Below are 15,828 nucleotides of genomic sequence, written 5' to 3'. Positions count from 1 at the left end.
AGCTGGGAGAGGCTCCCCAAAATCCTAAACACGGGCAGGGCTGCGGAGCTGAGCAGCGCATCCATGGCCTCACGTCCATGAAACGGGAGCAGCTGCTGGCGCTGGGTGGGTGTGGGGAACCTGCGGCTCTACCCCACCTCCCCTGCTCCTCAGGAGAGAAAAACCACGAAATAAACCCACAGGTTGCACATACATCACTCTGAGGGGGTTGTGCTCGCGTTTTCACCCAGGTGCTGCCACAGGCGCCAGGCACAGGGATGGACACGGGTGTGTGACGATGCTGCGGAGAACGGAACGAGCCGCACTCTCAGCACCGGGAAACGAAGCCGAGCGCTAACGATGGGAGAACCGTTCCCATCGTTTCACTCGTGGTCACACACCCCAAAGCGGGGATCGCCAGAACCTCCAGCCGAAGGTGCCCCTGTCCCATCCCGGCTCCCGGCGAGAGGCGCTGCCGCCCCTCGCCCGCTCCCGGCGGGGTGCGGCCCCCGGGGCGGCGGCCGGGGATGCCCGAGGGGCCGGGGGCGCCCTCCCGGCTGCTCCCCGGGATCGGGCCCGCAGGGGAGGGGGCTCGGCGGTGCCCCCCGGCCTCGGGTGCCCCCCACCCCCGCCGTTACCTCCAGCCCCGGGCGGGGGGCGCGGTGCATGCGCAGCTGCCGCTGCCCTTCATTCATAAAAAAAAAAGGGGGAAAAAAAACCCCGGGAGCCGCATCCGCGCTCCCCTCCAGCCCCCATTCATAAAAGGCAGCGGAGCATGCGCGCTGCCGCCGCGGTGCCCACCCATTCATAGAGTCGGGCGGCAGCGCGTGCGCACTGGCGGCCGCTGCCCTCCCATTCATAAAATAGCCATTTTCCCAGGCAGGCGGGCGGGTGCAGCGCCGCGGCCGCCGCTGACAGCGCCGCGCTCGCAGGTCCCTGCCCGCAGCTCCGCCGCCGCTGCCAGCCCGCTCCCGGCTCCGGCCCCCTCGTCCGCCTCGCCTGTGGGATTAACTCGCCCATGGAGAGATGGTCCTAGCTGAATTATTTAAAGTAAGTACGAGATCGGTGCTTGCGAGCAATTGTTAAAATGTTTTAAGTAGAAAAAAGCCAAGCCTGCTCCCCGAGGGAAAATCCTGCGCTCGTTCTAGATGTGTTGGGCTGCTCCTTACAGATCGCTGATCAGGAGCATATTTCTGGCGATGACTTTCCTAACAGTGATTAGCTATAATTATGTACAGTGGAGAGCTGCCTGGTGCTTCCCAGCCCAGAGGAGACTTGGCATTCTGGAGAAATATCCTGTTTCTTGCAGAATTTCCATTTGTGTCCCTGCGTCTCTGATTTATACCTCTTTTCTGCGTTCTCCCATCAACATCTGCATTTGCTGTACATATATGGCAGGCAGGTTTCAGCACACTTGGGTCGGGTTTGTTTGCAGGCTTTTGCAGCAGAATAAGTGGCTTTTTTTCCTGCTGATGGGATGTCTTCTCCTTCATCCCTCCTTCCTTCCCCGAAAAGGAGCATAAATACATGGTCACCTGGGCTGACAAGTCAGAATTGGATCTTTCTTGCTGTGGAATGGATTATCCGCATTTCCTCTCTTTTCCAAAGCCCTGTCTTGTGAGTGTCAAGTAGTTTTCAGCTGTCTCCATAATAGGACACTTCAGAAATCAGCCACTCATGTGTCAGACCTTTCCTGCATGACCTTTGCTCTTCAGCATTTTATTTCATACAAGCCTTTTTTTCATTTTTTTGGCCTCAGTGCCTAATTCCATCACTGTTCTTCCCTGTCTTGCTGTACACTTGTTTTAAATCTGGATGGATGCTGTATTTTAAAGGCTAGATGAGTAATAAAAATGTGTACCTGGAATAACTTCATCTAATCCATGAAATATTTTATGTATGGAGGAAAAACCTGTGCTGGCTGCTCCTTCCTACCAACTGCGTAGCAAAGATAAGCCAGGATTTTATTTTCTGGTACCAGTCCTGGCGTCACAGGAGAAAGACAAGCCTGGAGACGACATGTTCTGAAAATTCATTATCAGGAGGGGAATGGAAAAAGCAGAAAGGGGCATGTAAAAGGCACAAAGGTCTTAGAGGAAAGCAGGACTGGGAATGCAGACCTTGGAAATGGCAGTGCAAAGGAATATCACGGGGAAAAGGCTTCCCTCCTTCACCTCCAGTTACCAAGGGTCTGATTGCTTCATTTCAGGCTTTTGTAGCCCCAAGTTTTTCTTTAAAGGATGAGGGAAAGAATGAATGAGAAAAGGAAAAGCATCCCTGCATTATCCAGAGTGGAAAAGGCACGTTCTAGATTCTTTACAACTTCTCCAGCTGCTGCCTTTCCTCCATACCATGCCAAGGGGACAGCATGGCAAGAAATTGCAGTTTAATTAGGTAAAGAGGAACTCAGCCTTCCCAATATTACAGCTTCCCCTCTCTGCCTTTATTTTGGGTTAAAGAATAAAGCTCCAATTTGTGCACGGAATCACAATGATCCCGATGACTGGCTTCCCCCTTGTCCATATAAAAATGAATGATAGCAGGAGGAGGGGTTGTTCTCAGTTATTGGAACCCCACTGGGGATGTCTCGTTGATAAATGTGCCCTTTTCCATGGGCTGCTGTGTTTTCCCTTGCTGGAAGGGACTCTACATTGGGATGATAAAATTAAAAGGACCATTTCTGAATACTGCAGTCCTTTTGAAATTCTCCATGAGGTATGTGCAGGGGAGAAATTATTTGTTCTCCTCCTGAAACAGCAAAACAAAAGCTGTTTTCCTGGAATCATGACTAATTCCCAAACCATACTGGGGAATGCAACATCTCAAAAAGCAATTCCTACCCCCCCAAAACCAAAATTCTGTTCTCAGACTTCGGTGAAATAAAATTCACATCCCTTACAACACTACAGCAATAATTAATTACCAGTTCTGACAGTTTTCATAAAATTAAATGTGAAAGAAAAAAATTCATTCATCACATTGCTATATAACTTCCCAGCTTCAGCCCAGTAGTAAAAACTGTGTTTTTACAGGCAAACAGTTGCACAAGTGTTGTTTTTTTTATCCTTTTTCAATGCAATTTCCCCAAGAAAATCTACAATCCTTCCAATAAGGTTATCATTTAGTACCATTAGCTAATAGATCATATCTGAGCTTAGTTTTCTGACCTTAAAATAAATGTTTTTGTCCAGTAAAAGGCTTTGACTGAGAAATCCAAGTCCCCAGAGATCTGAATGCTAGTGGGCCAAAATGTGCTTTATTCACTCGCACCACAGGAACAGACTTTAGCTGGACAGAGACAGCTTCTTGGAAGTCTACAGGTCTCATTTCCCAGCTCCTGAATTTCCACACTCTGGCAAGAATTTAGTGTCTCGTTTTAAAAATGGCAGGTTTCCCTAATAAGCTTTCTAATTTTTTTCCTGCCTTACTGCTTGTAGAGAAGATTCTAGCTGGCCTTAGCTAGATAAGGCTGCTAAGGAGGGGAACAAAAAGAATGAATGTCAATATTTTGTTAATATTAATACACACTTTAGGGGAAAAAAGCATTTTTTTCCTTCTTTTGGAAGCATTTACAGATCGACTCAAAATCCAGCCAGCCGAACTCAGCCTTAATGAACTCCAACCTTATGAATTATTCTTAATCCCACATTAAAAACATGTGCTTGCTGCAAGGTCTCCTTTGACTACCTCTGAGAGTAGTCTTCCTCATTAAAAGCTTTAATTGAGCCCTTTGGCTTGCCCAGGAGCAGAGCGTCCCCTGTCACCACTGGCAGGGCTGGACAGGAGCACGTCCTTAATGCCAAACAAAGGCAGGGGCAGAATCTGTTCCCTTGCCTCCAGCTCCTCCTCTGCAGGGCCCTGGGGAGCAAATCCTTTATTGATCACTTGGGGGGACCCTGTCCTGTCCCCCAGCACCCTGCCCTGCCCAATGCTCAGGTGCAGCTCTGCCCAGCACTCCCAGAGGAGCTTTTTAACCAAAAAATGCTTTTTAACCACACCACCAGAGGAGACGGGCTGGTGGTGACAGGTCAGATTTGGCACTGGCTGCCATCGATTCTGAGCTCTGCTGCCTTGCACAGGCCTGGAGATGTTCCTGCCCACCCCCGGCATGACACCGCTTCCAACGTATTGCTTTCAATTACGATCATTTCCTGTATTAAGACTAAATATTCTATGCTTTGTTGTTTTCTTCCTTTTGTACTGTATTTTCAGAATATGTCCCAGACAGCAAAGAAAATAAACCAATTCCTGCAGTGCATTTACTGCAACTATTGCTGCCTCTGTGTCAATGGGTGACTGTCACAGCTCTGCCACAGACTCATTCAATTTTTGCATTGACAATGGAGTCACTGAATGGTTTGGGATGGAAAGGACCCTAAAGCCCACCCAGTGCCACCCCTGCCATGGCAGGGACACCTCCCACCATCCCAGGTGCTCCAACCTGGCCTTGGGCACTGCCAGGGATCCAGGGGCAGCCCCAGCTGTGCCAGGGCCTGCCCACCCTCCCAGGAAACAATTGCTTCCTGTAATTTAATCTAGCCCAGGTGTAGCATCAGTGCCCAGAGCGGGTGTGATCCCTCTGCAGTGCCAGGATTCAGAGTTGTCTGGTCTGACCCAAAGCAGATCCCCAGATGAGCAGCTCAGCTCTTACCCTGTCCCGGTGCAGGGCTCAGCCTTCCATCAGTCCATGGCAATTTCTCCATCCCTTCTTCACAGAAACTTGTGATGCTTCAGCACTTGGGAAATTCTTGGAAACCTGTGATTGAAAATTCATGTTGAAGCATCAAATTGGCTTTATTCCCTTTACAGTTGGACTTGGCAATCCTGAAGGTCTTTTCCAACCCTACCAATTCTAATATAAGAAGGTGGCTTTTTGTGCATGGTGCTCCCCATGCCCTCAGCACCACTATAGCCATTTTAATTTGTAAGATATAGAATACATGTGATGTTCCTGGAGGTGCCACCAGCCCCTGGCAAGGGACAGCAGCTCCCTGATGTTCCAGGGCACAGCCAGGCTCCAGAAAGGAGCCACCAGGGATGTCACAGGACACGGAGGGGACAATCCAGTGCCAGCCACCCCAGGAGAAACCTTGTTTTGCTGAGGCTCCTCCTGCCACCAGTGCTGTCAGACACAACAGAAGGGACAGGCTGCTCATGAGGTGTAATTAGGTGTAATTAATTAGAGATGAGTGGCCCCTGATCTGGAGCACGAAGCTGACAAGCACAGGAGGGGTTTGGTGGCTGCATCACTTCCCTGCCCACCCCGGGCTCTCTCGGCCAACACACCCAAACAGCACATCTGGGGCTTTTTGCTTTGCTGTGACATTTGAATTCTCTTGTGTCCAAAAGACATTTCTTGTGTCCAAAAAGGATTGGGCAAAACTGTGGGGCCTTGTACCTGGTGCTGGCTGCAGAGGAGGAGCTCAGGGAAGCTTTTCCCATTTTCCTGCTGGGGATGTGGCAGCTCTGGGTTGCCCAGGATTGCTTCCACATGGGACCCTCCTCTGAATTTAAGTCCCTTACTCTTGTTATTCTTTTATTACCACAAACATCTAGAATATTGTTAAACATGCGAGAAAGAGCTTATTAAAATTATTAACCAGTGGGTGACTCAGCTAGTTATGAACATTAGATATTTCTGCACTCACTGGATTTTTAAGTCAAGATCCATTTTGTTTTTCAGTTACTGGAAGATTTGTTGTCCAACTCCACTCTGAAAATAAAGATATCAGAACTTTATTCTTTCCAAGCTTGTTCAGAAGACATTTATGAGAATGAGTTTTCCTGAGGGTTTGCTTTCTCATGGAATTGCCTACAAGGACAAAATGATGTAGGCAAATCCAAAATCCTACTAAAACATAAAGTGCCTTTTGTTTTAATTTCATCTGATTTCAAAACCCTACAAAACTTTTGAGTCTGAAATAATACCAAAGCACTTTACAATAACAGTTGGTTTCCTACAACTTTAGGACTTGCAATTACCAGTACAACAGTAATTTTAAATTGGCCATATCTTGATGAAGAGATGGAACAAACACTGCAACACGTGTATGAACTTGACTTTGGAGTCCAATTTTACTCCCTGGGAAGGAAGTATATTTTGACTTGAAAATTGTATGTGGTGAGTGACTGTACAGTCATGGGGGAAGAGAAATTTTTTTCTGCATGGGAGTTTGCTGCCTTGAAAAGAACCTCATTGTTTGTCTCTAAAGAATGAAAAACTCCCTGTATAAGAAGATAGTCAAGAATTTTTCTTCCTGTTGTCTACTTTAAGAAAATTATCTGTACAGTGAATTTGTGCCTGTGTTAATGCTGTAATACATCTGTAATTACCTGTGATCAAAAATTAATTAATTTTGTCTGCTGTATGGCTTTTTTTCCTCAATGGAAATGCAGTTTGTAATCAGGATTAGTGCAGTGGACAGCAAAGATCCCTAAGGTTGTACCCCTCAGCTCTTTACTCTGTCAGGGTCTAAAGCTCTGCCAGGTTACCCCAAACATGAATTTTGTTTTGGGATCTGGCTGGATAAGCTTTATAAATTCAGTTTATAAGGTGCACAGAGCACACAGACACACCCTGGAGCAGAGCCCAGGGCAGAGGAGCCTCCTGGCCCGGTGAGCAGCACCCAGCTCACTCCACTCTGCACCCAAGGGCTCTGACCTGAATCTGTCACCAGCAACGTCCCTGCACTGCTGGAACTTCTGGTGACAAGGCCAGCAGTGCAGCAAGGGAGTCATGGTCCTGGGAAAATTCCATAAATATCAGAAACATTTGTCTGCGAAGAGCAGTTAACTGCAGAAACCTCTGCTCAGGAGGGAGAGGGCAGGGCAGAAAGTGAAGGACCAAAACCTGCCAGGGTGCACATCTGTGGTGGTTTAAAGGTGGTTTTGATTGAGCCAGAGAGACACTGTGGCCAGAGCAGGGGGCTGGCAATGGGGAGAGATGGGTCTTGTTTGGCTGTTTCCCCTCCACGGGTTTTATCCAAGTAGATCCTGTGCCCACCTATCTTTGAGTTCACCATGTGAACCAGGCTTCCCTTCTCCTCGTCCTGCAGAAATAGTTTGTCTTTTTAATAAGACAATTTGAAACTGTACTACAACGAAAAAAGAGGATGAAAAACTTCTATCCTTAACTCTCCTGATGTGTGGTGTCTAGTCCAGGGTCCCTCTCCTTTCTGTGGTAATTAACTGAAATCTTGATTAGCATTATCTCAGATAAGCCATCTTCAACATCTGCCTGCCTGAGACCCCGTCTGTGCCCAGGGCTGTTTGAGGAGTGGCGTGGCTCCAATCCTTCCCCAGATTCATCTGGTGACACCATTCCTGTGTGATGGCACCACTGGCCCTGGCCCACGGCGGGCTGGGCACTGCAGGGTTAATGCAAAGCCTGGGTGGCACCTGCAGGGACTCCCACAGTGCCACCCTCGGTGCCACCCTGGGGACAGGCAGCACCAGGGCTGGGGCTGAGCCCCGCTCCACACAGGGCACCCTAAAACAAACGGTTCTCCACGGATCCAGGGGAAATCTGGTGACCAGAGCAGATTGCTGAGAGCTGGTACCAAGTGGGAGAGGGCAGAGAGCCCTGGAGAGGCCACGAAGGCAGGGTGAGGAGGAGCAGATGGGCTGGAGCACCCTGCAGCACTGCCACCATTTCCTCCAGCTACCTTCCATCTAAGATCAGCTCTGCTGCACTTACTCTTGGCAACCAAAACAGCTGCATCTCTCTCCTTAAAAAAAAAAAAAAAAAAAAAAAAAAAAAAAAAAAAAAAAAAAAAAAAACACAACAAAAAACCCAGTGGAATCAAAGTCTCCCTGCAAATGTAACACACAGCCGACTCAGAACTGATGATTTTGCTAAACTCTGACTTGCAGCAAATACTTTTTATATCATGACACTGAATTCTGATGCACAAAAGAAAATCAAGTTCTTTTCCCTCTGCATGCACCATAGTTGTCAGAATCATTGCTTCTCTTTGTTTTATACATACAGTAACTAGGAAGAGATGCTTTATAAACCCTCTTGTTCCTCCAGTCAGGATGTCAATGAGCTATGAATAATGAAATAAAAAAAATCCAAATGAATGGCTAAGACCCAGCAGAGAATTTTAACTGGGGAAGAGCAGCAGCATCAGGGCTGCATGACAATAAAGATCATTACTGCTAATAGAGCATTTCTTCCTGCTGGTGTGGTGCAGGGCACAGAGGGGCCTGGACCCTGCCTGTGCCACCCTGCCCACGCTCTGGCTGATCCCGGGGGCACTGGCACTGCTCCAGCCCCAAATGCCAAGTGATTCATCAAAGACACGATTTACAAATGCAAGGGTGGACTCTGGCGGCTTTTCTCAGGGGGTAAAAATGGGCTTCCCTTCCTTCTCCCAAGGATGTGGAATCAGTTCTTGCTCAGATTTTTGTGGTGTTGTGTTTGTTTTAGGGCAGATGTGCTCTCACACAAGTGCACACACATTGACACACACACACTTCTCGTGCATTATTTGGTTGTAGCTGGATGCAGTTTTTTCCTTTTTCCCACTGCTGTGATATTAAAAGTCACAGAATCATTTAGGTTTGGAAAAGACCTTTAGGATCATCAAGCCCAGCTGTTAAACCAGCCCTGCCAAGTCCAAATCTTTCACGCTGCTGGAGAAGGTTAATTTATTTGTTGAACACAAACAACTGGCAATGCCTTAAGCTGTTCACTGCTTCCTTTTTCTTGATACCAGCAGCTTTTCCCCTCCTGCGACCAAGGCTTTACTCAGCCCTTCTTTCAACTGATCTCCAGCATTATATTATTTATGAATAAAGGTCACCCCGTGAGGAAATGGCACATCTACTAGAAAACAATGTGCACTTTCTAAATTTGAACCGAGTCGTTTCCGTTCTTTGATTTAAGTTTAGTTACTTCCTGTGGTTTCTTGTCCTACGCCACTGCTGAATCTTTGGATTGACTCCAGGATAAATTGCACTCTTTCAATGAAATTAGAAACTGCGGCACCGAGGGCTCAGCCAGAGCCGCTGGTAAACAGCACTTCAGCTGGATATTGGTGCACTTAGTGAGCTGCACGAGTGTCTCATTACCTGTGTGAGGTGATGGATCCAGCCTGAGCGTGGGGCTGCTCCCCTGGGAGCTGCACCCTTGGCTCCCACCCTGGATTTACCCCAGACAAGGTGCTGAGCCAGCACTTCCACCTCCCCTGGGAGGGATGAAGGAGCCTCTGGAACCAGCAGCTCCTGATGGAGAGGGGACTCTTCCTCACCAGAATCAATCCATCCTCCCACAGGCAGGTCCTTGGTTAGCAAGGACAGGTGCTCAGCCCCACGCTCAAAAGCACCTTTGTACCACGCCAATGCTTCCACAAGCCACAATCCTGCATCACGTTTTTTAGGGAACAGGGTCAACTGGGGAAAACCTCCAAAGTTTAGAGAAATCAATGCAGGAAATTTGCTGACAAAACCACATGTGAATGTACACCAGTAGCCCCAAGATGTTCCTTCCCTCAGTAAAGCCATGAGTGGGCTCTTCAGGAGCCTGCCGCCCTCCCAGGGCTGGAAGAGCTATAGATGATCAAGGTCAGAGAGAGGGACACGGTAGCAAAGGAGGAGAGAGGCACTTTGTACCTGAGTGCTCTGCCTCCCTTGGACACAAGTTTACCTTACAAGACCTTCAGCACAGCAACTAGCCTCAGCAAGGAGCCCTTTTGGGCTGGGATTGCAGGATACCACGATAACAATGTGCTCTCTCTCTCTCTCCCCCATCCCTTTTCTTTCTCCTTCCCTTCTCCCAGGACACTTAAGCACAGAATTCCCTCAGCAGCCAGACTGATTTCTCAATGGAGCCCCGGATCCCTCACAACATCACCGTCGTCCCCAACTCTGTGATGGTGCAGCCCTTGCTGGACAGCCGGATCCCCTACGGGCGGCTGCAGCACCCTCTGACCATCCTGCCCATCGACCAGATGAAGAGCACCCACCTGGAGAACGACTACACCGACAACCCCGGCGCCGCCCAGCCGCCCGCCCAGAAGCGTCCCCGAGCCCCCCACGAGCCGGGCTCGGCCGGCCAGCCCCCGCAGCGCTGCGAGCAGGACGTCACCCACCCCTGGATCTCCTTCAGCGGGCGCCCCAGCTCCATCAGCAGCAGCAGCAGCACGTCCTCGGACCAAAGGCTGCTGGACCACATGGCCCCGGTGCCCGTGGCGGAGCAGTCGTCCCCCCGCGCCGTCCGCATCCAGCCCAAGGCCATCAACTGCAAGCCCCTGGACCTGAAGGGCCCCACGTCCCAGGAGCTGGACAAGCACTTCCTGCTGTGCGAGGCCTGTGGGAAGTGCAAGTGCAAGGAGTGTGCCCTGCCCCGGACTCTGCCCTCGTGCTGGGTGTGCAACCAGGAGTGCCTGTGCTCGGCGCAGAACCTGGTCAACTACTCCACCTGCATGTGCCTGGTCAAGGGCGTCTTCTACCACTGCACCAACGAGGACGACGAGGGCACGTGTGCCGACCAGCCCTGCTCCTGCTCCCAGTCCAACTGCTGCGCCCGCTGGTCCTTCATGAGCGCCCTGTCCCTGGTGCTGCCCTGCCTGCTCTGCTACCTGCCCGCCACCGGCTGCGTCAAGCTGTCCCAGAGATGCTACGACCGAGTGAGCCGGCCCGGGTGCAGGTGCAAAAACACAAACAGTGTCATTTGCAAGGCATTGCCCGAGAGCAAAGGGGCAGAAAAGCCCTTTTAATGGTGGAGTTGGGAGGATGCTCTGTGGAGCAGGGTAGTGTTGGCTCTTTTTAATAACCTGTGTTCTGAGGAGAGCGTCGGCCTCTTGCCTTCGGGGAAAGCGGAAGGAGCTATTTCCACAAACTGAAGCACTTTGGGTTATTCAGGGTTTTTGGAACTGGTCGCAGCTTAAAGAGATGGGGCCAAAGGAGGAATGTTAATAACGCAGAGCAAAGGCTGCAAACCCATGTACATCATGAAGTACAGCTGCTGAAAAACTCCCAGCTCGGAGGGACGGCTGCTCACCAGGCCTGCACACCGCAGGAACCATTAACTGCTCGCTTGGCAGGCACTGCCTCACAGCCAATCCCCATTCCCAGCTGCAAAAAGCTGCTTTGAATTCACATTCAGGGCGGGCTACTTGCTTCCTGTCTCCTTCCAAACCCCAGCTTGCTCCCAGCAGCCTGTTGAAGGTGATGGGGGAACTCCCTCCACCCTCCTTCCCTGCTAGACACTGTTCCAAGGGCTGGTTGCACACCAAGTACGTGTCTCTCAAAAGCTTTCTGTGTCCCTCAAAGATTTTTGGACCAGAAGTGAAGCTACATTTCGTTTGTTGATGGGTCTTCTGCCCTTTGGGTGCATCCCACCCAGCCCCACTGGTCTGGACCCTCTTGCTAAAGCAAGATGGTAGCAGGGCTGCTCCTCCCAGGAGGAACTGCAGCGGGATGTGTTCAGGCAGTTGTACCAACACCGGGTCCTCCTGCCTGTAAGCTGATCTGTGGCATCAGGTTTCACTCGATGGAATATGAGTTTTCCCTCAGCAGAGCAGCCCCTGTGCAGGAGGAAGGGGCTGATCCCGTTTCCCCCAGGCCCAGCTGGCTCGTGGTGCAGAGCAAAGGGGATGCAACTCCCTCCACAAAGCAAAGACGAGCAGGGTTTGCTCCTCTAAACCTCTTCAGCTCTTGCAAGAAGTCCCACAAACCTAAGTGTACGATGCACATAGATGTATTTTTCTAGGGATCTCAATCCAGTACCTCCCCTCCTGGAACAAGCTCTTCTTTGCTCATTAGATACTGGGATTTGTTTTTGTCCTGGGGCTGAATGGCATTTGCTTGAAGTACGGCACATTCCCCCACCCCTATTGCTGCTGTTTGACTTTTGCCTCTTCTGTACAAAAGTGTCTTTTTCAATGTAAAGAATGCTTTTAGTGTTTATTTTAGTGTTAACACACACCAGGGGAAGCCAGGGGAAGGAAGAGAGCGCAGTTAATGAGCGGGCCCATGGTTTGCAGCATGGAAATATTGGCTCTGTCCCTGCCCTCATCCTGGGGCTGTTCTGCCTGCCCCAAGGATGCTCTGATCCCTCTCTCTTGACAACCACAAGGTGCTAAACAAGAATCCTGGTCCAGACATGCAACACTCTAATGAGTAGGTAGGTACTTGTTGCATGCAGAAAACTGACCTAGTCTCTCTTGGTGTTTTTAATTAGGGGAGATTTCCTCAGCAAATGCACAGCAGTGACAGTGAAATGTCATCTCTAATTAGACAAGCAATAGGCAGAGCTCATGTAGCATTTCCAGGAATCCCTTTGGCCTGGGCAGGGGCTGGCAGGAGCACCCTGGTGGGACTCTGGTGTCTTTGGGTTTCAGAATTCAGCTCAGCTGGATGGCTTGAGGTTTAACTCAATGGAATTGTAGATATTTATTGAATGGGGGAGATTTAAAAAAAGAAAACCAACCAACTTTTCTATTTATAACATTGTTAGCTTGTACATGCTGAATCAGAGAAAAAAGGATGAAATATCCTTTACCAGATACCAGTTCCTATAGGGCAGCCTCATGCTAACTGTGTGTGGGCACAGGTGGGGATCCAGAGCTGTATTTATTATCTAGCACAAATCGGAGGGGAAAAGAAAAAAGGAAAAGCAACCCCAAACTAGCTGAACTGTTGGTTGAATGTATAAGATATTGTATTTAATAAAAGAAATCATTTTCCTAAGATACAAAAGTTAGAAAAGGCCAGCAGGAGAGGTATTTACCTGCTGCCCTCCTCTGTTGGGACCACACATGTCCAAATGGCCTCCACCCACGGCTGCCTTGCCTTTCTGACCCTCTGTCCCTGGGGAATTGTGCTGAAAACCTGCACTGGCAGAGCCCATGGCTCGGCTGCATGGTCCTCGTGAGCAAAGGCAGCCCCGGAATGGTGGCCACCGTGCCAATCTACACTCATGTGCATAGCCCAGCCCTCCCAGCCGGGCTCCCTCTCACTGTACATAGCTGTAAACTATTTCTCTGTTGGTTTGTTTCAATATCTCAGCCCTGTGAGCCGTGATGGAGCCTGCCCAGCCTCGTGGACTTGTTAGAGCAGTGGTCAGTGTAGCAGAGCGAGCCTCCCTCCTCCCCTGGCTCCCAGCACGGCCCCGGGGCTCTGCCCCAGCCCAAGGCAGGGCAGGAGGGTGCTGAGCCCTGTCTGGAGCCAGGGCTGTGCCAGAGGGAGCAGCTCCTGTCAGTAAAATCCACATTCCCTCTCCTCCCCATCCCAGCATTCCACCCCTCACTCCCTGTGAAGGTACGTGGGTCTCCTGCCACCCCAGAGATGTACCATGGGCACCCCAATGTCACAGCCCCACAGCTCTGCCATCCTCCCAGGGCAGAGCCCCTGCTCATGAGGGACAGCTGCTAACGAGCACAGAGCTCTGCAGCATGGCACTGAGGTGGGGCGCTCACAGGGGCAGGGGGTCAGGGCAGGGCAGCTGCCCCTGGCACAGGTGCCATGCTCTGGGGGAGCAGGAGGATGGCAGGGCACCTGCACTGCTGATTGCTGCAGCAGGTTCATGGCAAGCTTTGCCCCTGCCCTCACACAACAGCCCAGACAGCCACAAGGGGGGACCTGAGGGTGCTGGCAATGCCACGCCACATTGCCAGTGACCCTGTCACACCCTGTCACCACAGCCCCGTGCCCGCCAGGTGCCAGGAGCAGATCCCAGATTGGTGCTCCCTGGGCACTGGCTTTGCCACCCTGATGGGCCCTCACCCTTCCCAGCACTGGGAATTCCCTTCCCCTCCCACACTCAGACACCCTGAGAAATATTTCGCCCGTCTCCTCTTACCACCCCCTCACATGTACGCCCTGAAAAGTTACCACAGAAGGTTTTTCTTTGTATAGAATATTTATTTTGAAGCTCTATTTTAATAGTATTTATTTTAGAAAGTCTACTATTGTAAGAGTTCTTCTGTTTGTGAAGAAAAGCAAGTACTGATGAATGTACTGATCTAGAAATTATATATATATATAAATATATATTGTTAAATATATAAATGGCTGTTGTGGTTCTTTAAAAAAAAATCTCAAGAATGTTTATAGAAATTATTCTAAAAATACAAGCAGAGAGTAGCCCAGAATTGGTTATTTGATGCTCTCCAGCCCTGCCAAGGAGCTCGGGGTGATGCTGGGGTTGCTCTGCCCCACAGCCTGGCACATAGGGGCTCATCAATTCAATACCCTCAAATCCCCTGCAGTGGGAAGAGTCAGCACCACTGAGGAGTGAACTTTAGGAGCAATCCCCTCCTTCCCTGCATCCCTAAAATTCACCAGCCTGGGGATCAGGCTGCTCCTCCCATGGGGCTGAGCCCTCAGTGTGACAGGGGACTGACACTAAAGGGAGCCAAGCACAAAATCAGCAGCCCCACCACACACAGGGGTTGTGCCAGCCCATCCCACAGAGCCTCCCTCAGCACTCCTGACCCACTTCCAGCCCTCCTGCTTCTCCTTTCCACACCAGGACAGCCCCACCAGGGCACGGGTGGGCACAGAGCCTCCTCCAGCCCAAGGTCCCCCGCTGGACATGGGGGCAGCCAGAACTCTCCCACCTCCTTGGGAAAGGACAAGAAGCTGCCAAGGACCAATTCCTGTGTCCCTGCACAGCCCCTGAGCCACATCCTGGGGCTCCCACCCACCAGCACCCAGCACCTTCCTGCCCCCAGCTCCTCATGTGTCACCAGCATCACCCTAGACTGCTAAAAATACAGGATCCGGGATATTTTTCACCATTCCTGTTATTTATTTGCACACACTGTGGGGCTGTGACTCACTGGAGGCTGTGCCATGTTTTGTGTCATCACAGAGGTAACCTGAGTGTGTTACCTGGCCTGAAATAATATTATTGAAACAATAATGTTGAATTAGTCAATGGATCAGATAAAGACACAATAACTACACTGTGCAGATCACGACATCGGGTGCCAGAAAATTTGCAATAAGGAAAAGATACTGAATTTGTTATGCTGGGGGAGGTTTTTCTTTTTTTTTTTTTTAACAAACAGGCTGAGCCAGGATGTATAAATTTAAATCAGAGTTTGGCAACACCAACTGATGTCTTGCACATAAAGCTTTAAAAATACCAACACGACACTCATGTCTCTCTGCTGGAAGCGAACCAGAGCACTCTGCTTGATTTGAGCAGTAGATGTTAAAGCAATATTTTTTAAATCTATCAGAATTATCAGCTTTTTTTTTGATCCTTTTTTACATCATTTTCAGTTATTGGCTCTCAAAGGGAACCAACTCCAATTGCACAAGCATAGGCTATGGAATGGTGAAGAGATGCACAGAGCTAAGAGTACAACAGACTTCCCAGGCCCTAGAGCAAGCCCAGCTCTTGGATATCAGACCTGAAGGGGAATTTCTAGAGAATCAAAACACCCTAAAAATACCCTAAACCAATGTATTAATTCTGAGAGCATGGGCTGAGATTTATAGAAATTATGGACTTACAGAAATAAGTGACCAGATTGAGCAGGTTGCATCCCTTGATCCCTTTCAACCCAAAGCATTCTGGGATTCTACAAAATGAGATAAAAACCTAAGTTTTAATTCATTTTAAAACTCATTTCCTAAAATATATATTTAATAAACACAATGAGATTTTCCCAAAGGTCTGAGTGTTGCAGACAGGTAAAATATGTTATAAAAGTAAGGGCCTTATGAAATCAGGCCTTGCTCTGCTAGGCTGTCACTTCTTCTAATTGCAGACAACTTGCAACTTCCCATATGAAACAATCTTGGGTATGAAAAGTTTGTGAACACAACAACCTATTCCTTGGGGAGAAAAATAGGGGCACCTGTATAAACAACAGATCTTGTCCCAAGAGA

The 15,828-nt window shown here is 49.6% G+C and overlaps 1 protein-coding gene across 1 annotated transcript; it reads left to right on the top strand.

Annotated features, from left to right (window-relative positions):
• The first annotated feature begins 914 nt into the window (after window positions 1-914).
• On the top strand, window positions 915-13,995 carry SPRY4 (sprouty RTK signaling antagonist 4). The gene is made up of 2 exons (XM_063169106.1): window positions 915-1,029; window positions 9,762-13,995. Exon 2 carries the CDS (start codon window positions 9,807-9,809, stop codon window positions 10,698-10,700), a length of 894 nt encoding a protein of 297 aa, XP_063025176.1. The 5' UTR covers window positions 915-1,029; window positions 9,762-9,806; the 3' UTR covers window positions 10,701-13,995.
• Window positions 13,996-15,828: the final 1,833 nt, after the last annotated feature.

The sequence above is a fragment of the Melospiza melodia genome, chromosome 14 (assembly GCF_035770615.1).
Source record: "Melospiza melodia melodia isolate bMelMel2 chromosome 14, bMelMel2.pri, whole genome shotgun sequence".
NCBI lineage: Eukaryota > Metazoa > Chordata > Aves > Passeriformes > Passerellidae > Melospiza > Melospiza melodia.
The sequence above is the reverse complement of the archived record's forward strand: the minus strand, read 5'-3'. Positions and strand labels throughout refer to the sequence as shown.

What these genes read in the sequence shown, in the direction of transcription:
- SPRY4 (XM_063169106.1), top strand. Translation starts at nt 9,807, where the DNA reads ATGGAGCCCCGGATCCCTCACAACATCACCGTCGTCCCCAACTCTGTG.